The 23,356-nt window shown below is 49.9% G+C and overlaps 1 protein-coding gene across 1 annotated transcript; it reads left to right on the top strand.

Moving 5' to 3' along the window:
- The first annotated feature begins 563 nt into the window (after nucleotides 1-563).
- GDF6 (growth differentiation factor 6) lies at nucleotides 564-18,593 on the top strand. Its single transcript, XM_077163230.1, has 2 exons — nucleotides 564-1,071; nucleotides 15,453-18,593. The coding sequence occupies exons 1-2, from the start codon at nucleotides 648-650 to the stop codon at nucleotides 16,412-16,414; spliced, it is 1,386 nt and encodes a 461-aa protein (XP_077019345.1). The 5' UTR covers nucleotides 564-647; the 3' UTR covers nucleotides 16,415-18,593.
- Nucleotides 18,594-23,356: the final 4,763 nt, after the last annotated feature.

Here is a 23,356-nt window from a genome sequence, read left to right as displayed (position 1 = left end):
GCGCACGGCGAGGCTAATCTGGCTCTGGACAGGTCCCTGAGCTGAGCAAACTGCCCGCCTGGTGTTCGGGGCCGAGGAAGGAAGGTACCACCACTCGGAGCCAGCGCACAGCCAGCGGCAGAGGCGCCGCTTCCTTTCTCCGGGGCCGCTTGCTCCCAGGAAAGCGGAGGCTGCCGGCGAGGACAGAGAGCCGGCGCGGCGCTGCGGAGCCATCTAACCTCGGACAGGGCGAGGTGGGGATCCGGCACCGCGGGCGGCCCTTTCCTCTGTCGCCGCGGGGAGGCCGAGACGGTCTTCCCTAGGCCGGCTCACCAGCCAGCGCAGCGCTCACAGTCCGGCAACCCCGCGCGCGTCCCGCGGGGGCGCTGCGTCTTCCTGCCACTCGGGCTCACCGCGGCCCCTCTCCCCCCACACCTCCTGCCCGCACCACCAGGCCTCTCCTCCCACCCTCCCTACCCCTCCCCTCCCTCCCGACGAGGGGCGGGAGGGGGCGTGGCAGGACCGGGGTTTCTGTGTCTGGCACCCGGCTCTTAGCACTCGGAGTCTGCCCGAGGAGCCCGGCCCCGGCCGCTGTCCAGCCGCGCAGTGCCCCTCGCGCCCTGCGCCACCGCTCTCGCCTCTCGCTGAGACGCAGCCGCTCTCTCGCCATGGATACTCCCAGGGTCCTGCTCTCGGCTGTCTTCCTCATCAGTTTCCTGTGGGATTTGCCGGGTTTCCAGCAGGCTTCTATCTCATCATCCTCGTCGTCTGCGGAGTTAGGCTCCACCAAAGGCATGCGGAGCCGCAAGGAAGGCAAGATGCCGCGGGCGCCGCGGGAGACTGGGGCGGACCGAGCGCCCCCGGAGCGCCAGGAGGCACAGACGCGACCTCAGGACGATCCCCGGCGGCGGCGACCACAGCAGCCCCAGGATCCGGAGCCGCCGGGTAGGGGCCCGCGGGTAGTGCCCCACGATTACATGCTGTCAATCTACAGGACTTACTCCATCGCCGAGAAGCTGGGCATCAATGCCAGTTTTTTCCAGTCTTCCAAGTCGGCTAATACGATCACTGGTTTTGTAGACAGGGGATTAGGTAAGTGGCGGAGAAGACGCCCGACTCCTCGCCTCCTGGAGCTCTGCAGTCAGGGCGCTGCTCTGTTCTGGAGGTTAAGATTCGTGAGTTCCCTTCCCGCTCCGAACACTATGTTTTTCCTTTTCTTAAATTGTTTTTCTCAAGCTCTAGTAGATTTCGGTACGCGGCTGCAGATTTTATTTCACTCTGCAATCCTTGCTTCCTTTCTCGCTTCATTCTTTCCTTCCTTCCTCTCCTTTCTTTCTTTGCAGAAAGTGGCGTGGTGGCGTCTCGTCCGGTGGCTGGTGTATGAAACGTGTGGTAGTGGGGTGGGGAGGTGGGAGTGGATGAGGCAGGTAGACGACCCGGGCTGGAGAAGACTCGGGACATTCCAGAAGCGATCTGCCGAAGGAGCCCGAGGAGCCCGCGCCTGGTACTCCGGGTCTGTGTGGGATGCGCGGTCCGCGGCCTGAGCTGCCAGGCGGACGAGGCGGGTGGGTCAGCTCCTGTCGGCTCCGGGGAAAGCCCCCGCAGAAGCGAGTCTACTGTCCAAGGAACAGGTCCGCAACCGGCTCCAGGCAATACCTTGGTCCAGCGGGCTCTCCACCCGGTCCCTGTGGCCAAGTGCCGGCTTCGTTAGCTAGGAGGAAGTCTCGCGCCCTTGGACTTTTCTGCTCCTGCGTCCCGCTCCCGGCCCCTTGGAGGCCACAACCTGAGATGCTTCTGCACAGGCAGTGGTAGCAACTGGCCTGGGCAGAGGGCGGCTAAGTTTAGGGGGGTTCGTTAGTACTTAATCCTCATGAGTGCGTGGGTGATCCCATCCACTTTTCTCAGCTAGGCAACGTTCCTCTGGCTGCGCTTCCACCGGTAGCCCCACTGCTCCATCCCACGATGGTGCGGGGTGCATGACTGGGTGTCTGCGGAAACCCCTGCGCCGTGTCTTTGCCACTGGCATTGGTCCGCAGCGTGGACTTTTGAGAAAACCCCGAGGCCTGCCTTATCCCAGGAATTGGGGAGAGATCCGCAGGCTCGGGAAGCTCAATTAGTAAAGAGAAGAGGCAATAATGTGGAAGGAGAAAACAGGAAAGGGAGAAAAAGATAGGAAAGGAAGGTGGGCGGGGACACGACCAGAAGAAAGGAAGGAATAAAGGAGAATTAGGCAGTTACCGACTCCGGACCTATTCCTACGGCTTTAACCCCTTCCCCTCCTCCAGCTTCAGATTGTGACAGTGGGGTCACCTAGGAACCCTCAAGAGCTGGGGTTCAGGCTGAAGAAGCTGCTCCATCCTGGCTGCTTTAGGTGCTCGCACGTTCTGGAAGCTTTTCAGCGCAGGCTATGTGCCCCCCAGCCCAAGTCCCTTCCCGGCTCAGCCGCTGGCCTCCATTCTCCAAGTGTCTTTCCTTGTGGGCGAGGATTCTGCCCACGCCGAGTTAGCCGCTGTAGCCTGGGGTCAGCAGGTTCATTAGCTGCTGAAAGCTTCGGACAGCAAATTAACACCGGGTATTTTATGATGATTGTAGGACTACTAAAGTCGCCTTTGCAAAGACACGTGGTTTCTTCGTAGCACTGCAAGTGGATCCCAAGTGGGTCTCCGTGCCTCCAGCGTAGCTTGCTACACCCACCCCCCACCCCGCCTGGATCACCCCCCTTCCTCCAGTCCTCTGTTTATTGTCTACCTTCTCTACTACCTTGATCGAAGGACAGACCAAGGAGGCTCGGAGAAAATTGCTTAAGACCACCCTTCCCCCGTTCCCTCCCCCCCCACCCCGACTTTCTCACTCCACCCCACATAAAGGTAGAAGTCTTGGAGTCCCCAACTAGCCAGAGATTGGGCGCGCATTTTCTATCCCCCAAAGGGAAGCGAAGAATCTCCGCCCCTCCCCCCCAACCAGGCATCTCTACGGCGTTCGCTGAGCCCAGTGGGTTTGGCACAAGACCAAGAAACCCTGTGGGTCTTTCCGAGGTGTATACGGAAACCTGAGGGTTCAGGCAAGTGTGGAAAGTCTCGGGGGTGAAAACTCTCTTTTCCACCCGTGCTTGCTCTGCAGCCTCCGCCTCCAGGACACCGCGCTGTCTGCTCCTGGGGGCCGGAGGTAGGGGAGTGACTGGCTGCGCGCCCAGGCTTGGGGGGTGGGTAGGAGGGGGCTCTGTTCCCGAGCCAAGGTCTCCAGGCTAGCTGGACCGAGATCCAGACGTCCAGCTTCAACCCGGGAACGCCGTCAAGGGCTGGGGCTGAGCGCGGTGGCACACTGGGAGGAGACGCGGCGTGAGGCAGCTTCAAAGGCGCTGTCTCCACCCCACCCCCAGGTTCCCAGAAAACTCGAAGAAAGGCGGTTAGTTGGCTGGGAGGGCTGTGCGACTCGTCGCACGCCGCGCTGGGGTGAAGTAGTGCGGAGTCGCAGGCCGGAGGGGGCATGTAGGGGAGGGGTATGTTGTAGGCTGCATAGCCCCAGTTTGATGAAGGGAAAGCCTCACTTTCCCTCTCACTGATTTTGATTTGATGTGTCACCGGCGGTGACCTCGGGCTGGACCTTCTGGGGCTTGCTTAGCATTGGGCCCCTGATTGGAGTGTTTCAACTCAGCGATCTAATTGAGGGTTCATGTCATAACACATCAAACGGTGTCTAGTCTCCCGTGATGGAAGGGACCCGCCAGCCGCTCATCCCGGGTTCCCGGCGAGTACTTCCGCCCCTCTCACGTGAGTCCTCTTAGCTGCGCCAAAGCCCTGAACCTCTTCCCCTCCAACTCCCGCCACCCGCGGAGTTGCCGAGCAAGGAGCAAGGAGCGAGCGGCCAGCCTAATGCCAGGCCAGCCCCGCAAACTTGGCGCCTTGCCTCCGGGATGTTTAAATCACCATCGAACGCGGCAGGCTGGGCTCCTAGAACCGGGTTCCCACAGGAAGAGGAGCAACGAAAAAGAAAGGAACCCCAAAGCCAGCTCACCAGAGACGAACGACTTGCTCATATACAGTTCTTGCAAAAAAGCCTTCCTCATCTGGAAACCGCCAAAGTTACACTGAAGGCGGCGATTAGGAGGGAAGAGCAGAGATAACTGATCCAGAATGAATGAAGGGTACTTTAGGTCTTCTATAAAGACAGCACGTCCTGTACCAACCCCACCCCAGCCCATGAGGAGATATTAATGTAAGTTTTTAATATGTCCTTTTCTGATTGGTCTCCAAACATACAGGGGCAATAATAAAAGCCAAGTTGATGGAGCATTTACAGTATGCCAAGTACTGTTCTAAAATCTGTTACATAGAATTATCTCGTTTAATTTCTCACGCAGCCTCTAGGGAGAGTGCTATAATTACCCGGTTTTACCGGTGAATTAAAGAAGGTAAAGCGGATAAGGAAGTTACTTAAGGTCACACAGTTAGTGAGAGGTGAGGCCCCTATCTGAGTCTAGAACCTGCATGCTTAACAACCACTCTATGTGGGTAGGGCAAGAGGTGAGGAGGTTTCTAAGGGAGGGTGGCAAGAAGTGAAGTCAAGAGCTTGACAGATTTTCTCCTTGTCTAATATTTCTCTATAATCTGTTGTGACTCAGTTAATGGGAGGGAAAGGTTGGATTGGAGCTGGACTGAAGGGTCTGAATCTGTGATGTGCCTTGTTTCCTCCTCATTTTAGCAGAAGCACAAACCACATTATTCCTGATCTTTTAAAATGCCTCCATATGTCTAAGTACTTTAAAATGCCTTTGGATCTATGAAAATGAGAAAGTGTGTGTGTGTGTGTGTGTGCACGCGCGCATGCTAGTGCAGTCACAGAGTCAGAACGGACCGGATTGAACGTAGAGAAATTACAGTTAGCTCTGGGAAATGATTCATTAACAGGATACTAGTACAGGGACCCTTGACTCCCAGCTCTGGGACCTGAGAAAGACTATTCGAGTTTATATAAATTCAACATGCCCAGGGTGGGTGGGGGAAGGTAGAATTGGGACTCTATATTTAGTGAAAAGTGCCACATAATTCCAACAAGGGGCAAACAACAACAACAAAAAGACCACTCTCAAAGATGAAAGAACCAAAACGAGTCTAAGAATACTGCTGTGAGTTAGGCTTCCAGATGATTTTGAAAGAAGAATACTCTTCTAAAAGTGTTTTTGTTTTGCTTTGTTTTATTACGAGAGGGCTCTCAGAGAGGATGCAGTAAGGAACGGATACAAACAAAACGAGATGGCCACATCCTCAAGGAACCTGACACCCTAGGATTGACTCTCAGGATAGTTTGCCACTGATTATTTGTTGGCATCTTGATTTACCGTCTGGGTCATGATTATTGGGGGGGGGGGGCAGGACAATTCTGGGGACGGCCGGTCTGCAGGGAAGGCATTCGGAAAGCTGCATGGTTCCCTCGCCATTGAAGTTCGTCTGGTACAGCATGTTTATGCAAAAAAGCGAGTTTCTGGGTGGATCTAGGCCCCAAGGTGGGGTAATCAACGCAGCAGCACTTTGCCGGGCCCCTGTTGTCGTTGGCAAACGGAAAATGAAATATAAGCAGGGAAGTATTTTAATGGGGACGGAGGGAATTCACAACTGTTAATTATTTGGTGACCTTGTATTCGATTTGTTTGAGTCCCTTATAAAAACACTAATTCAGACCAGACGGCCAAGTGAGGAAGCCGGGCAGAAGGTTCCAATCTAGGCTTTATTTCTCCGGAAAGAGGGAACAGCCTTGGAAAAGGCTTGCTGAGCATTCAAGTGTTTGCGTGTGCGTGAGCGTCCGCAGGAGCGCCTTCGCGGGGCTTTGCGCCGCGGTCCAGGTTCAGGCTCCTTCTCCAGCTCCGTGAAACGGAAAGTCTTGGGAAAAGGCCAGGGGGTAGGGGAAGGCAGCCGGAAGCTAGATGTTGTTCTGTTCTTCTGACTGAAGTGATTAAGGTATTTTTAAAGGCCACAAACCAACCGCTTAGCCACTGGCTTGTTTTTAAATATCAGTTATGATCACCCCCATCCCTAAGGTCCTAAGGACTGCCTTACAAGGAAAAGCAAAAAGGAAACAGCTATCTTTCGCAGTGAGAGGGCTGTTCGTGCGGGGATTCGTGGTAAGCCTTCTTGAGAGGCACCCTGAGTGTTTTCCCCAACGCGTGAGGCTCTTTGGCCTCTGAGAGTTTGCGCGGTGGAGCTGCCGGTGGGGGAAGATATCGAAAACCGTGTCCAATCATGCTTGTTGTTTCTGTACGTCAGAAAAATTCATCCAAACCACAGCCCACGAAAAACTCTGTGAATCCCTTCATCACCAAACTGAATCAGAACATGAAAGATTTCCCTTCCGACTGGGGGGGGGGGGGCGTGTCGCATGGAACCGCGGGAAAACGGGGTATTGCATTGATGGAGCCCCTAGCACAGTCGGTTTTCCGCTGCTAGAGTTTGCCGGGTTCTGGCGGCGGACCTCCTCGAAATTGGTGACGTCTTTCTGGGCGGGATGGGGGTGGGGTAGGGTGAGATGGGCGGATCCGGGAGGTAGCGGGAAGATGATGTGATAGAAATAGGGTAGGACGGACAGCTTTTGTTTCCTGCCAGGACTGCTGCGTGCATCCTACGATTCATAGCAAGACGACAATAATCCCTGGGGACTTTTAAGTAAAGCGAAGGGCATTAGTTTGATAAGCCCTCGGGTCACTAAATAACCCGGATCAAACGGCTCTCCCTGGACCCTGGGACAGGATTGGAGCCGAGGTTCCCAATTGGAAAGCGGGATTGTGGACTCACCGCTCCATTTCGTTGCTTGGTATCTATCATCTCCCTTAAAGCCCTGCCTGTTTATTTTTAAGCTCAATGTTGGCTAAATGGTGTCTCCTGTTTACAGGAATTAAATAGGTCCTCGTCTGCCTAATGGGTTCCAGGGTCTCCGCTCTTGGCTTTCCGGGACAGTCCATTAGCACTGCTGGGGGCAGAGGGTTGGGGCTGCAAGCGCTTGGAGGGGGGCAGGAGGGGGCGGTGCGGGCCCGCCTTGTGGGAGACGCGCGCGCTGCGCAGCCGGGGGCCGGGACGCGCGGGGGCGGGACACCGCTGGGGAGTGCAGGAGAGGTGAGGGCCGGGCCTCCTGCGCTGGCTGGGTGTCAAGCTGGCTTGGAGAGAATGGGCAAAGGGCGGGAGTAGGGACAGCGAGGAGGGTCGGCTTGATGGGGGCTCTTTACGCACCGGCCCCCTGCATTCCAGGAACCACGGAGAATGCGTGCGCCGGCGTTGTAAAAGTGCCTTCCAGGCAAACTGGTCCAGCCGCCACCCCACTTCCCAGCTAACTGCCTATACAGCGCCCTACCGGAAAGGAAACGGAACGCGAATCTCGTCTTGCTACGACGTGGTTTTGAGAGTCAGATCAAGGTGAATGTAGCGGAGCCGGGTTGCGGCGTTCCCTTCTTCAGAGGCTGCGCGAACCCCAGTACTTTAAAGGACACATCACAGTGGTTTCTCCTGCGCCTCTGGCTATAGCGCTTAGGGGCCCATATCTAGCCCACGACAGTATGCCAGTTTGACACTCCCCCCCCCCCCCCCCCCATTCTCAGAACTGGTTGAGTTTGGAGCAGCGGGAAAGGGAAACCGCTTAAAACGGGCACCTTTTCTTCTACTTTTGACCTCAAAGCTCTCAGGAGAGTCCGGCGGAGGATCCTGTTCTAGCCTCGACAGCAACTTCAGGCTGCAACTTCCCTTCCCCGATACCTAGTTCCAGAGGGACTGTGTCGCTTGCCCGGGCTCCCGTGTGGCCCTACAGGGTCGATAGCGCGGGGAGGGCTTTTCCCAGTTAATCAACCTGGTTTGTGCCTCGTACGCGCGGCCCCAGGCGGAGGGCGGTGACCTGCGGAGGGAACGGGGGTGTGCCCTCTACACCGCGCCAGAGCGCAGGATGTGCGCGCGCGCGCCGCGGGGAGGCGGAGTCCCAGAGGGTCTGGCTCAGGCCGGAAGGGTCTAAGTTTTCCTTTGTTACGTTTGCAAAGGTGTCATATTAAGAATTGAGACTGTGAATTGGTCTCGAGCTCAAGGAGAAGAGTTCTTGACCTTGGGTTTGCTTCCCTGGCTCCCCAGACCCTCGGCTGAGTAAATGGCCACGAGCATTGTTACTAATGAAGTTCAGGGGAACTCCTTGGTAAATTTATCCGTTTCATCCTAGAGAGACAAAGAAAGTCTTCTTGAACCACCTCTGGGCTCTTGCTAGGGTTGCCCAAGGCTCGCCGGAGAGGGCGAGCAGCCGGGGGCCCCCTCAACTTCAGAAAGCTGCGCCCTCGGGGTTGGCGTTACTGCCACTGAAGGCTGTGCTGACACTTCCAGGGCACGAGGAGTTAGGGTTTGGTCTAGTGGGATTCAGGGTTCCCAAAAAGCCTCGCTCGTTTTTTGCCTTGGGTTGAGTCAGAGCTCGCTGTGCTAAGAATGGGATTTCTCTGTGGGATCCAGGCAAGGCGTCAGACCCGTATTATCCCGTAGACTCCCCAAGACCCAAGGCTCGACGCCGGCGGAAGGCGCGGATCCGTTAGGCCTGGGAGAGAAGAGAGGTAGCTGGGTTGATGAGTGTGTGGCAAGGAGGCATACTCCGACAGACAGACTGAACGACCGACGGGACCTCCGGGGTGAGCTGTTGTGCTATAAACAAGACTGTCCACCATGTACGTGGCCCGGTGCTGAGTGAATAAGATGCAGAACATCGTGGCCCACTGAACGCTCTTGCCTCCCCACCTTCTTCAGACGAGCTCAGTGGGCACCAAAGAGATGGGTGAGGGACAGTACACTCAGGGCTGCAGCTCTCCAGCGAGGCATCCCTAACTGCCGACACTGGCACTGCCCCTGCAGAGGAGGGAACCTACAAGGAACACCCTAATCATTGATTTATTACGGCATGGAGGTCCTCGGTTCACCTGTCCTGTGGGAGAGGCAGCAGTAAGGGATGTGGGGATACAGCACCGCAGGACTGGGAGGGATTAAGGAGATGGGAGCGAGGCTGTGGGAGCTAAGGGAGTTGCCATCTGCTGTGCTCCAGACGAGCAGGAATCCAAAGCAACTTTTTCTCTTCTTGTTCCTACTGCCTAGCTCCTTTCCACTCCCTCCTGCACATCTGGGGTGGAGAACCTGAGCACATCTCAGAGAAGGCCAAGATGAGGACAGGTGTAACTTGCTATCATCTGGATATAGGTGGTAATAGTGACAGGGGCTGCATTAGTTGAGTGATTACTCTGTGCCTTGTAGTGACTCTAACCTTTACCGTGATCCTGAAAGGGAGGGATAGTTTCCCCCTGTTTTAATTTCCTGACTGCTAAAAAAAAAAAAAGTACCATGCAATGGATTGGCTTGAACAACAGGAATTTATTGGCTTATTGGTTTGAGGCTAGGAGAAGTCCAAAATCATGGCATCCTCAAGGCAATGCTTTCTTCCAGAAGATTGGCATTCTGGGGCTGTCTGCTGATGATCCCTTGTCCTCAGCTTTTCTGCCACACAGCCGTGTACATGGCAGCCTCTCCTGGCTTCTCTGGATTCCATTGATTTCCAGCTTTTTTCTGTGGCTTTCTCTCTTTCTCTATGTATTATAAAGGACTCCATCTTTAATAGAATTAATATCCATCCTAAATGCACTCGGGCCACAACTTACCTGAAGTAACCTCATCAAAAGGTCCTATTTACAATGGGTTCACACTCACAGGAATGGATTGAGATTAAAACACATCTTTCTGGGGTACATAGTGCCAAGCCCCCACACCTTCATTTTACAGATGAGGCATATGAAGCTTCAGGAGATAATGTAACTGGTCACCTAGCCACTAAGTCACAGATCAGGATTCAAATCTAGGTATCTTGGACTCTCAGTCCTCAGTGTCTGTAATAACTAACATTTGCATAAAGTCTTCAGAGATCTTTCCCATGTTTTATTTCATTATGAGTTAATGCAGGTTATACAATTTAGATTATATGCAGCATATAGTAAGTGCTACCTAGTGTTTGCTATCATTATGTTGTACTGGATAGTTAAGATAGAGTACTGGGACCGAGGTGCCATGAAAAGGATGAAGTGAATAGATTGTTTCTTGAATCCACACCCCAATAAGGATGCATAGCAGCCAGTCAACACTTTGTAAGACTCAGATCTCAACAGAGGCCTGATTCTGGACAAGGATACACCCTTAGGAGGCATGCTTAGCAGATCACCCTGTTCCAGCAGGATGGGAATGATTGGAGCACAGATTACCCTGAGGCCTTCACACCCAGGAAGAGAGGGGCTGGTGGCTCATTTTTTCCTCAGTAGACCTGGTTATATCCAACCCAAATATTTTGACACTGTAAGCTGAGAGGTCTAGGGAAGAAGTGACTCCAAACCAACCGTGAATTGTGGACTCAGAGGACACCTTCCTTGTGTTGACTGCATTGATTGTGAACATTAGTGTCCAATCCCTCCCTGTGCTCCACTGTGCAATAAGAACCTTGGTAGGGATGCGTGGTTGCAGGACTGGGGGGCAGCTTTTGGACTTAGGACCTTCAGAATTTGTCCATTACTAGTTGCAAGACCTTGGGAAAAATTAGGACACCTCCAGAGCCTCATTTTTCTCATCTATAAAGCAGGACAGCAGTCAAATGGACCTCGGACGCTTGCGGTGAGGAGTCAGTGAAAGAGAGCGTCCCGGCGCTAAGCGCGTGCCTGGCACAAAGACGGTACCGAACCTGCTGCTGCTGCTGGCTCTACTGAGAGGGGAATGGCGTAGCTGCAAAGATATGTGATTAATCCCGAACCTGACCCCTACCCGGGCTTGGATGGTGTGGGAAAGCCCTCCGACTTCTTGGCTTTCTGAGTCGCGGCTGAGTCGCGGGGTCTGGGCATCCACGAGCACGCGCTGCGCCGCCGCTAGAAGAGGCAGGCCGGGGCCGGCCGAAGGCCCGGTAGTAGCCTTTCAGTGTCACCGCAAACTCAAAGGAGTTTGGAAACTCAAAGGATGGGAGCAGGTTTGCTGTGGGAAAAGGCCGGAGGGTCGGGAAAGTTGGAGCCGCGCGCTCTCGGTACTGGGGGGCGACCCATAGGAGGGTTTTATCACAGCAAAGTCTTGTAAAAATGCCGTCCTGGGCCCACTTTCTCGCTCCAAGCCAAACGAAGTTGCCGATTTTCAGAAACCCTACATGGGGTGGCCCTGGGAATCGCCCCCCAGGAACCTGCCAGCGAGGCGCTTTTCCTGCTCCTGCGCTCGCTCCATCAGGCAGCCTTCCTGGGACTGCGGGTTCCGGGGACGTCGGGTCTGTGACGCATTGGGAGAAGCGTCCTGCTTTCCTTTCCGCGGGAGGGCTCTCTTGTGTTTGTCGCTTTAAGCTTTCGCCAATCACGGACGGATTAGCCTTTTAAGTTAGTTTTTCTCAGCTTTAAAATGGGCGTGATAGCACGTACTTTGCAAGTACTTAGTTCTGTTTCTCATTCCCTTACTTTTTCCCTTTTTTAGTTTGTATACATTCATATCAGAAGTGCATGTCTGTATGAGGTGCCCTCAGACTTATTTTTACCTTAAAATAAAGTGATTTATTTATGAAGAATTTTATTCATATACACCAGGGCCTTGCCCCCCCCCCCCCCAATACGCTACCACTTAAGGGGTAAAATGAGTAAGCACAAATCCAAGAATTATAATTTGGAAGACTTTTATGTCTAATATTCAACAAATACTAAGTTAACTGGGATGTGAGCTAAGTTATAGCAAAATTAGAAGTTCTCATTGGGTACTACTGGTCAACTTCAATGCAAAGGCCTGAAGTATAAGATTCATTTCCAGGAGTGTCCAGAAGACGGATTCTGAAAGAAAAAGCGCATGTTTCTAGTCAAGGGATGGAAGAGAGGGTCATTTGATGATTACAGCTCTCATTTTCAAGAACTTAAGGGATGAGGTTTGTGCAGGGCAGGTTTTCTGCCCACAGGTGGCCCCCTGCAGCCAGGTCAGGCCTTGCTGAGCCTGGCCAGCAGGAAGAGTGTGTGCAGGGGCACCGTGGGTGCTGATGCGTCCACTCCCCAGGCTGCATGCTTCCCTTGGGCTGTTTTTGTGATGCCTGGCTCCAGAGCAGGCCCAGACAGGTGGGGAATGTGGTCTGTGGGAGAGCAGCACAGAGCAGCCACCTCCTTGGACCCTCTGTTTAGGGCTTAGAGGTTCTGGAAACCCAGTAAGAGAATGTGTAGCTGAAAGGGTGAAATAATGGGGCAGCTGTGGGGGGGCAGGAAGGGACTGGGAGCATAAGTGACCTGGTTCTAGTGAGTACGGCCTTAGACCCTGCCCTGGGCCCTGTGCTCTGAAGGGCTCTGCTTTGTCCCTCCTCTAGAGGGTGGAGAATCCAAGAGCCAAGGGGGCATGCCTTTCCAGAGTAGCACCCCTTCTTCTTCTAGACCAGTGGTTCTTAAAGAGTAACCCCCCAGTTGGGAGTTTATTAGAAACGCAGTTATGGGCTTTACTCCAGACCTCTGTGGCCTGAGAATTTTACCATCTCTAACAAGTTCCTATGTGCTGCTGATGCTGCAAATTTAGGGACCACCTGCAGGCCCAGTAGACTTGAGAGCCACTATTTTAGACTATGCAGCTGTTACTTGGGGACACAGATTTCTTGACCAAATAGCCCTGAATCCATGTCCAGGGACTGGGTAGCTAGCCTTTTCATCATTCTGTTCACTCTGTCCTACCAAGAGGGGACCACATCACCAATGTGTACTCCCTTCGATCTGGGAAGCTTGGACCTGTGGGCTACGGTGTTCACATGAATGCAGGAAAGGGCCCTCAAAGTGTGGATGGAGCTAGTGTGGAAAGAGAAGGGAGGAAGACTTGGGATGAAGCCCCCATTTGCACTCTTTCCCTGAGTCCTGGAAATGGATAAGGGTGGGCTGGTCTTGGTAGAAAGAACATCAGTGATCCCAAGGCTGCATAATCAATAGAGACCCCTCTTTACAGATTCTTCCCCTGTCTGATCACTCTTGAAAACTAGACAAATATTTCAACTGTGCAGACTAATCCTTTATTAGCCCAAAATTACAAAAAAAAAAAAAGAAAGAAAGTGAAGACAAAAGTAGGTTGACCTCTCCATGTTGCATGAGAGAGAAATAAAGAAATCATTATCCCTGACACCTGCCTGAGGCTTTCCAGAGTCTCCTAGGGCTATTTCAAGAGTCATGCAAGCAGAGATGGAAATGATTTATTAAGGCAGCCCAACTAATATTCCTAAGGAACCCTGCAAATACAATTTGGGATTAAATTCCCCTCCCTTATACCCCAGCCAGTTCTGATTGCTATTATACTATAGTACCTGAACCACAGTGGAGAGGCAATAGGGCATAGGAATTAAGTGTTCCAATTCTGAAATGAGACAGGCCTGGGTGTGAATCTCAGCATCAGCACTTACTAGCTATCTGACATGGGCTAATTAACATAATCGCTCTAAATCTTGCTTTTTCATCTGTAAAATGGGAACAATAAGTGTACCTACTTTACAGAATTGAGAATGTGGATAAGATAAGGAATAGAAATGTTTGCTACTGAAACACTCAGCAAGTGCAGCAAGCGCTTTAGGTTTGTCCCTCTCATCACAAGTTTGAGGAGAAAGAAATAGAAAAAGCAGGAAAGGGAAGCCTAAGGCAATAGATCCTGAGATCTAGGCAGTGGCTGAGCATTGTCAGATAGGGGCTTCTTTAAAGGAGGAAAAGAAAGTGTGTTGAATTCCCACTGATTTTAATGTGACCCTGGTCGGTTGAAGGTCTTGGCTTCCATAAATCAACTGCCTCCAGCGGCCTTTCCCTTTTCACCTCTCTAACCCTTCCCACAGCTCCATCTCAGGTTGGGACATGTGTGTCAGAGGGAGGCAGTCAGCCTCGCGATCAGCCCAGACTGGGTACTGGGTGTGGCCAAGGCTTCACATCCAGCGCCCCAGGATGCATCTGGACAGGCGGAGAGGAGAGGACTGGACCCGGGATCCAGTGAAACGTTTACTATTGAAATCACCCCAAACTTTACTAGCTTCTGGAGAAAGCTGGAGGCTTTTTTTTTTTCAATGGCTTGTAAATATTTTATGGGAAGCCAGCCGGGGAAAATCTGGTTAGCTTTCCGCCTTGCACATTGAAGTGGGGTTGGCTTCGTGTACAAATGTGTCAAAAAAGAAGTCCAATTTTGCCTCTGTACAGAAAAATTCATCTTGAGTTTTAAAAGCCCACTACCTCTCATGTGCCCCAAATTTCTTTTTTCCACTTGTAACCAAATATTTTATCAACTGCAAAGCAAGAGGATTTCAGATTGGGTCTGTGGGAGGCACGCTACTGTGTGTGTATGACTGAATTTTCTCCCTCCGGGTGTATCTTTTTCTTATTGACTGCAGGATCTTCTCAATGGATACATACCCTGTGTGTGTATGTGCTGGTGTGTGTGTGTATGTTTCCTTGCCTCCTGCAGACTTCTGAGATCCTCATTGCTCTTTTGTTTGCTGTGTGAATTAAGAAAACAAACAAATAATCTGTCTGCATTGTGTTGGGCCTAAAAGCCCCAGCAAAATTGTCTGATATGGGAACAATGTTACTCCCAGATCAGTGGGTCTAAACTAGGGCTGCATCTTTAAATCATCTTGGAGCTTCAAAAAAGGGTCAACAATAACAAACCCGATCCCCAAGCCCTGTGCCCTGTGTTCAGATATTGATTCATTTGGTCTGGGGCTAAGCCTTGGCATTGCTACTTTTTAAATTCCCCATATAATCTAAGGTACAGCCAAGACTGAGAATCGCTGCTTTAGAAGTTTCTAATTCATTCACCAGCATGCTGCTGTAGGACAGGCAAGGGTCTAGGCCCTTTAAGGTGCAAGACAAAAATGGACATCGACCCAGCCCCTATGGGGCTGGCGGGGGTGGGGTGTTGCTAGGAAAGGCAGACGACTAATGCGACCAATATAAACGAGGTAACTAGACAACGCAAAGTGCTGGGAAGATTATAAACCAGGATCTTGCGGTAGTGACCGACCGAAGGTATTTTAAATCAGGGTGGTCTGGGATGGCCTCTCAGAGGAAGTGACATTTGAGCCGAGACGCGAATGATGACCAGGAGCCAGCCGAGAGGAGCTCTGGGGGAAGCGCGGCCCAGGCTCACGACCACAAAGGGAACATTAGTGGTTAACGCAGCCTCCCGGGGGAAATCCGGCAGGCCGGGGCTGCTGCCACCCTCTCCAGCAGCCACTGACTTCCGCCTTCGGAGTCCGGCGCTGGCCGGGAGGAGGGGGCATTCCCTGGTGCACCCCTCCCCGCGCTGTTGTGCACCGGCCAGCGTGGGGAGGCTGGGGGTGGTGAGGCCGGGACAGCCGAACTATACTCCCTGGCCGGCCTGCTCCGCTCCCCGCCCTCTTCCTCCCGGGGGCGGCCGCAGAGAACTAACTGGGCTGATTTCCCCCTTAAGTGAAACTGACTGTAATTATTTTTTATCTCGCAGACGATCTCTCGCACACTCCTCTCCCGAGACAGAAGTATTTGTTTGATGTGTCCACGCTCTCAGACAAAGAAGAGCTGGTGGGCGCGGAGCTGCGGCTTTTTCGCCAGGCGCCCGCAACGCCCCGGGGGCCGCCGGCCGGGCCGCTCCACGTGCAACTCTTCCCCTGTCTGTCGCCCCTGCTTCTGGACGCGCGGACCCTGGACCCGCAGGGGGCGCCCCCGGCCGGCTGGGAAGTCTTCGACGTGTGGCAGGGCCTGCGCCACCAGCCCTGGAAGCAGCTGTGCTTGGAGCTGAGGGCTGCGTGGGGCGAGCCGGGCAGCACCTGGGAACCCGAGACGCGCACGCCGGAGTCCCAGCAGCCGCCGCCAGACCTGCGGAGTCTGGGCTTCGGCCGCAGGGTGAGGCCTCCCCAGGAGCGCGCCCTGCTCGTGGTGTTCACCAGGTCCCAGCGCAAAAACCTGTTCGCCGAGATCCGCGAGCAGCTGGACTCGGCCGAGGCTGCGGGCCCCGGCACGGGCGCGGAGGGGTCGTGGCCGCCGCCGTCGGGCGCCCGGGACGCCGGGCCTTGGCTGCCCTCGCCCGGCCGGCGGCGGCGGCGCACCGCCTTCGCCAGCCGTCACGGTAAACGGCACGGCAAGAAGTCGAGGTTACGCTGCAGCAAGAAGCCCCTGCACGTGAACTTCAAGGAGCTGGGCTGGGACGACTGGATTATCGCGCCCCTGGAGTACGAGGCATACCATTGCGAGGGCGTGTGCGACTTTCCGCTGCGCTCACACCTGGAGCCCACCAACCACGCCATCATCCAGACGCTGATGAACTCCATGGACCCCGGCTCCACCCCGCCTAGCTGCTGCGTGCCCACCAAATTGACTCCCATCAGCATCTTGTACATCGACGCGGGCAATAACGTGGTCTACAAGCAGTACGAGGACATGGTGGTGGAGTCGTGCGGCTGCAGGTAGCGGCGCCTGTCCGCCGCCTTGGCCGGGGAGCGCAGGGGAGGCCTGACTGCAGAGAGGGGGGAGGAGGAGCCGGCTTTGGAGGAGGCTGGGGGTGGGGGAACAGCCTGGACTTGCGAGCGGGATGGGAGGGGCGGGAGAGCAGCCCTCCCAGAACCTTCCACCTGTCAGCCCAGAGGGAGTTATGGATTTTCACACCTTGCCTGGCCACCCTGGAAAAGCAAATCAAGGAAGATTTCTTTCGTTTTTTTTTTTCTTTCTTATCATTGTGGCTTTCGATTTCCTTGTGTGTCTCGCAGATTTTGATAGGAGGTGGGGGAAGGGGAGGCACATACTTGTCTCTCAACTGCTCCCTGGATTGAAAAATAGTAATTTAAAAAAAGAAAGCAGTGTAGGAGGAAGGCTCACCTTTGACCACAGCTTGGTGGTGTTGGTGTTTTCTGTCTGTAAAAAGATGTGGTATTTCTGGCCGCGGCACAACTCGTGTCTTGTGGCCTCCCAAACTGAACGTGTTAGAATGGGGAAATTGGCAGAGGGAATAGGAAAGCCGAGACAGACCCCACCTTTGGAAGAGATTTGGGAGAAGTGGACCCAAAAGGCTCTTGGGTCCACTTGTGTACTCCTGCGAGTTGACTGGCTCTGCCCTGGCTTCTCCCAGTCCAGGGAACTGGCAACCTCCAGATGGATCCAGACGGCTCAGGTCCCTGCCGTATACTATTGCTTTTTCTCATGCAGTAAAGGGGAGTTGGTATGGATGGAATGACAAGAATTAGTCCAAATGGAACCCCCTCCAGGATAATGAGAAACCACAAGGCCTCCATCTCACTGGGACTGAAGCTGAGGCTAATGCGCCTAGGCTGGAGATAACTCTTCAAAAAGCCCTTTATGATGTGTTTCAAATAGGTTAAAAAAAAAACAAAACAAAACCTGAACTTGCCAAAGATTCAGAAATCCCCTTTCAAGGGGAAGATGATTTCTCTCTCTCTTTTTTAAAGGGCAGGTGGGGAACTATATAACTAAGGTAAGAGGTCTAGAGGAGGTGAAAAGGACCAAATGAGTCAAAGGGCAAGGTCAAGAGGGGAGATAGTGGGCCCCCCAGGAGGATGGGGATAAAGGGACAGGCCAGGAGCAGGGAAGGGAAGGATGAAAGGCCACTCATTTTCTGTGTCTGAAGTTTCTTTAAAATCTATTTTCCCTCCCCTCTCTCTGACATTCCTGAAAGATTACCAGCCAGAATAGCCCAGGGCTCCCCCAAAATAATTGTTTCAGATTGTAATTACCAGTTAGGCAATGCTTCTAAAACTTAGTAATGAAAAACTGTGAAAAGAGCAAAGTGTTACATTGAGCTTGGGGTGGGAGATGGGGAATGGGCAGTGAAGAAGGAGGCAGGGGTGGAATTCACCTTCCAGAAGGTAGCAGGAGAAAGCACAGCATAATTTAAATACCCATTCCCAGAGAGTATAAAACATGAACTTTCCCCCAACCTGTACCAGTATTATTTTCAAACACTGGTCATAGTAGGCCCATTGAAAACTTAGCTTCCTTCTCATCTTTGACCATGAATTGGTTTAAGCAAGAGAACTTGCACCAACCATTGAAAAAAAGTTTTGTTTTCCTATGTGGTTTTGCTGTCTCCCAATGTAAACCTGTTGCTTGTTTGGTTCAGAGAACTACAAACCGTCAAGGAAAGGGTGGGAATGATAATAAATGCTAATATAAAATGCTAAGTAAAAAAAGAAAAAAAAAACTTGGCCAGGAGAAATAATTTAAAATGCACATTTGCTTTGGATGCACTGTTGTTCTGTTAAGGCTGTATATATTTGTTTATTTAAGGTGACTGAAAGTGCAAAGAGGAACTGGACAGCATGCAATTCATCTTAATGTACAAAACGTTATATGCACTCAAATGTTATAATTTCTAATATTTTTAAAATTTATATTCGAGTTGTACAAAGTTAAGCATTAATCAGATATTTCATCCTTTCATAATGTTATCATTTCTTTAAATATTATTACAAAATTTTAATTCTGTCTAATGGAGAGTTTTTTTTAAACTGTCTACCTCACTATAATACAAATATTTACAACACTAAAGTTACCAGAGGTAAATGAATATTCAAAACATTTTTTTACAGTACACTTTTCGTGGATGGAACTCTAACACTGTATTATTAAACTCATTTTTCCCTCCTAATAACAGCCTGGTTTATATGGATCTATTTAGATAAATCATTTTCTCAACAAATTATTATCAGTGGTATTTTGTTGCAGTATGGAATCGAATGTCTGAAAAGACACTTCCTTATTTTAAAAATCTTATCATTTCGATCACTGCACTTTTTCTTCATAGCTCTTCCTTTCATGAAATTTTCACTCACCATATTAAAGCCAAAACCTTGTCAAAAAACTTTAGAACAACATTTATAAGACTATACCTCATCCCCGCCTCTCAAGAGCTAATAGGAATTGGATTATTTCTTGGTTTCTTTAATGCCGAGAAAAGAGAGCAGTGCATTACTGAATCAACTAAGAGGTCGGTAATTACTGTTTATATTAAAACCTGGAAGCAGAAAATATGACATGTTTTTTCTGTTTGTCCATTTGTTAGAAATTGGGGAATGCATGTGGCAGTGCCTCACTGTGTCAGGCAGCGCGCTGTCGCACATGATCATCTCATTTACCCCTTCAGAAACCCCATGAGTCAGTGTTAGTAGAATCCCTAGTTTACAGATGAGGAAACAAATGCAGAGAGTTGAAGAATCCTGCTATGGCCACTTAGCCATGGAGTGGTAGTTCTTCAGCTGTGAAGCCTGAGGAGTTAACCACTCTACCACACTGCCTCTTCCCCCCAGTACCCTCAGCTCTCTCATTGTCCCTAAAGGTCACTGTGGGGAACTTGGAGTCAGCTGGTGGGGGAGCCACAGCCATGGGAGCCACTATCATGGGCTGCAGTTTTAGAATATGTGATCTGTGACCACCGGGGGATGGAGGCGACTGAAACATGGGTTGCAAATTCAGTGAGTTCTTAGCTTTGGGCTTGCTCTGGAAAACCGGTGGTTTAGGCCATTGCTGGGCTTCTGCTCTCTACAGTTTGCTGGAACTGCCTCGGTGTGATTCTTATGATTTTTGGTTTTCACAATAATGGTCAATTTACAAATTGGTTACACTTCAAAAGAATGGTTGTAAGTGGGCTTTTTAGAGCTGAAACATTTTTCACAGAAAGAATGTTGAGTTTTCAGGCTGCCCTGCAAGAGCGTTATTTACCCAAATGGAACTTTTTTTTTTTTTTTTCACATGGGCAGGCATTGGGAATCGAACCCGGGTCCTCTGGCATCGCAGGCAAGCATTCCTGCCTGCTGAGCCACCGTGGCCCGCCCAAAATGGAACTTTTTTAATGAACCAATTTTGACTTCTTGGTTTTGGGAATGGATAATTACCTGGGAAAACAAGAGGGAGGTTTTTCTCTTTCTTGAGTGGAGGAAGTTTTCAAAAGAGTGGAGAATTATTCACATTTTTCTATTCCACTTTCTGCACCCCTCACCCAGTTCCCCCAAATTCCCAGCTGCCCTGAGCACTCCTAACTCTGCACCTTACTATGCCCCCAGTCCAGCAAGTTCCCTATTTTCTGCAAGTATTTCCATCACCAAGTTACTTTCCTCTTTTTCCTCTGTTGGAAAGTTTATTCCCTAACTCCAGTGTCAGGAGAAACCCAGTCTGATTTACACAGAGTTGTATATCTCTCATAGCTCCTTAACCTTCCTGAAGAAAACCTTGGTTAGCTCAGATTTCTTGTGAGTGATGTGAAAAAAATCAGACAACGTAGGAGAAGATTCAACACTCAAAACCACGCACACTTTTGAGTGTCCTACATGTACTAGCCACTGGAGATACAAGGATGAATGGAGACACTTGTCAAAGTGTTCTTTTGGTGTCCCTTAGTGGAACTATTGAGCCAATGAAAAGACTAGTTATAGCTAACTTGTTTAAAAATGAATATCCTATGTGATAAAGCAAAACAGTTATAATTTAGTTTTTTCTAAAGTTCTTAAGTTTAATGACTGAAGGCCACATAAAGATAATGAGTTCTTAGTTCTGTTTGGTTCATTGTTGTATTCCTAGCATCCAAAATAGTGTCTGGCACATAGTAGACCTTCAGTAAATACATTGAATGCATAAACTCACAAATCCTATTCAACTTATAAATGTAGTAATTTTAATAACCACTTTTAAGGGAGCCTTTGATTAATGTCTCTTCAACTCAAATAGAATAAACCAACCTTCCTTAATCAATTTCAGTTACAAGCCTAGCTCATAAACATCCTTTAAACAGTGTTCTTTGCTTTTATAAATTTAATATGTTCAATTTTCTTTTTTTAAAGCCTTTTGCATTTCTCTAACAGGCAAAACCTTCCCACATACTGAAACCACTCCAAGTAAAGCTAATAAACTAAACTTCTAAAGATGGTGGTTCTTAAGCTTTATTAAGCCTTCCAATACCGTTTATACCTTTTGACTTAACATAAGGAGCCTAAAATTAATTACTCAATTACCCATTTAAATTGATATCAGAAGGCTAATTTGTTAGAAACCTTAATAAGCTACATTTTCTTAAAGCTTGCAAACATTTAAAATACCAAATATACACAGATTGTCCCAATGACAGCAAAAACCTATCTTGAAACTGAATGTAACAGTATTAAAAATTTAGATTTAATTACTTCATCTTTATATTCTATACTCAAATTTCCTGGGGTTAAAAACACTAACCAACTAAGGAAAAGTTGTGGTATTACAAGCAAGAAGGGGTGACTGCCTGTCTCAGTAGATTCTGGCTGCAAATCTACCAGAGGCTTTGGTTGAAAAAGGAGATATATTCTCCCCGGGACACTGACCAACAGGCTAAGCCCCCTTTAATAGTCACTGTAACAATAGGAACCCAAATGCATATCTTTAATAAGGAGTTGGCCTTTCCTAAGTTCAAGAAATCCCATTAACGGGTTTTTCCTTTGGATTTGAGTAAAGTGAGTTCCACATTCCCCATTAAGGTCGTAGCTAACTTTCTCTGTGCTTAATTGGATTTCACATTTATTCAACTACCTTAGGACATGTCTTTGAAAAGATTTTACTGCCACTTTATTGAATTATTCTGCCCTTACATAATTCTTCATACCTTCTTTCAACTTTTACCACTGTCTTAGTTTGCTAGGACATCCATACAAAGTTCCCTGGGCTGGATGGCTTAAAATCACAAGAATTTATAGTCTCGCGGTTCTGGAGGCCAGAGGTCCAAAATCAAGGTGTTGGGAGGGCCGCGCTTTCTCGGAAGTCTGTAGGGCTCTGGGGCTGGTCTGCAGGAAATCCGTGGCTTTCTGTGGCTTGTGGCATATCTCAATCTCTGCCTCCACCACGGGGATCTTCTCTCTGTCTGCCTCTGTCCAAATCTCCCCTCCTCAGAAGGACACCAATCAAATTGGATTAAGGTCCAACCTAATCCAGTCTGGGCTCATCTTAACTGACTGCCAAATAGGGACACATTCAAGGGATCTGGGTTAGGCTTTGAACTTACCTTTTTGGGGTGGGGGTGGGTGGGGGTGGGTGGGGGAGGGCCACAATGCAATCCATGATGACCACCAAACTCTGTTAGAGTTTTGTGTTTTTTTCCTATATTTTTCCAGTTTGGAAGAGCTTTAATTATAACGGTTTATTAATTCTAGTTTTAATATACAGATATTAAAATGACTTTTCCAATGGAAATTATAATTCCCTTGCTCCTTGTCCATTTCTAGGGTCACAATACTAAATTTGTACTAGTGCAAACGTGGTCCCTATGCATGAGGAGTTCCTAGGAATATTATTATTATTAATTCATTAGGTAATATTTGTAACTCTAGGCAATATTACCCTGTTTTACAGATGAGAAAACTGAGGCTTAGAGAGATTAAATAACTTGCTTGGTATCAGTGGAGGAGCTAGGATTTAATTTGGTAGGATCCAGGAGAGCTTCTCAGCTGGTCAGTCATTCAGCTGTTACTTAATGCCCTCCCACTGTCTGGCAGGCATTGTTCAAGGGCCTGGGAAACTTTACATATAAGATTAGGAATAAAGGAAGTCCCTAAATTGAAGCTAAACTTCCAAGGCTTTCTGGACTCCTAAAGGCAAGGGCAGGCTCCTTCCTTCTTCTAGCTAAACTCTGCTTTTTATGGCTTATTCCCTTCCTTTACAACTCACAAATTCTCTGAAAACTTAAATTTTTCCCCATGCAATGACTGGAGGAAACAGGGAAAGTAGAATTAGGGGTTGAGGGATGGGTGTGTGTGTGTGTGTGTGTGTGTGTGTGTGAAGAGAAACTTGTTTAGGCATGGGTTCTCTTTCTATAGCATTCAGATATTCAAAACAGTTGTAATGCTAACCCTTCCCCAATGTCCAAACTTATTAGGAATAAAACATGCTGAATTTAAAGAGAGATGTTAATACGTGCTTACCATATAATAGTGACAGCCATGAATAGATGCCGAATTCACTGGATGTTACTGAGAACAATTGTGGGAGTGGAAATTAGAACCTGTTGATGAGCCTTTCCTTTGAAAATTCACATTTCAAAGTGGTTATTCTTTTACCTCCGTTGGGAGCTCTTAATCATGATAATTATTTAGTAGAAAGAATGTGAAACTAGTTAATATAATTTCTCCCCTCAAAACAGGTAGGAAACCAACAGTATGTGCCCAGGGAAAGTTAAAACAAGCAAAATGGGGTTCTTTTCTTTTGACCCAGGGCAGTGACTGAATAGGATGACATCTGTGCCCCAGAGATTCGGCCGTCTACAGCCCTGTGTTTAGTTGCACCTCTTTAGAACAGAGAGTATCTCAGGTCTCTGGGAATACCCAGTATGCCAAAAACGTCTTTAAATTTTTTTTTCTCTTCTTGACTTGACACATGCTTTGTTAG

Source organism: Tamandua tetradactyla, chromosome 6 (assembly GCF_023851605.1).
Source record: "Tamandua tetradactyla isolate mTamTet1 chromosome 6, mTamTet1.pri, whole genome shotgun sequence".
NCBI lineage: Eukaryota > Metazoa > Chordata > Mammalia > Pilosa > Myrmecophagidae > Tamandua > Tamandua tetradactyla.
Note: the sequence above shows the minus strand (reverse complement) of the source record. Positions and strands in the feature narration are given on the sequence as shown.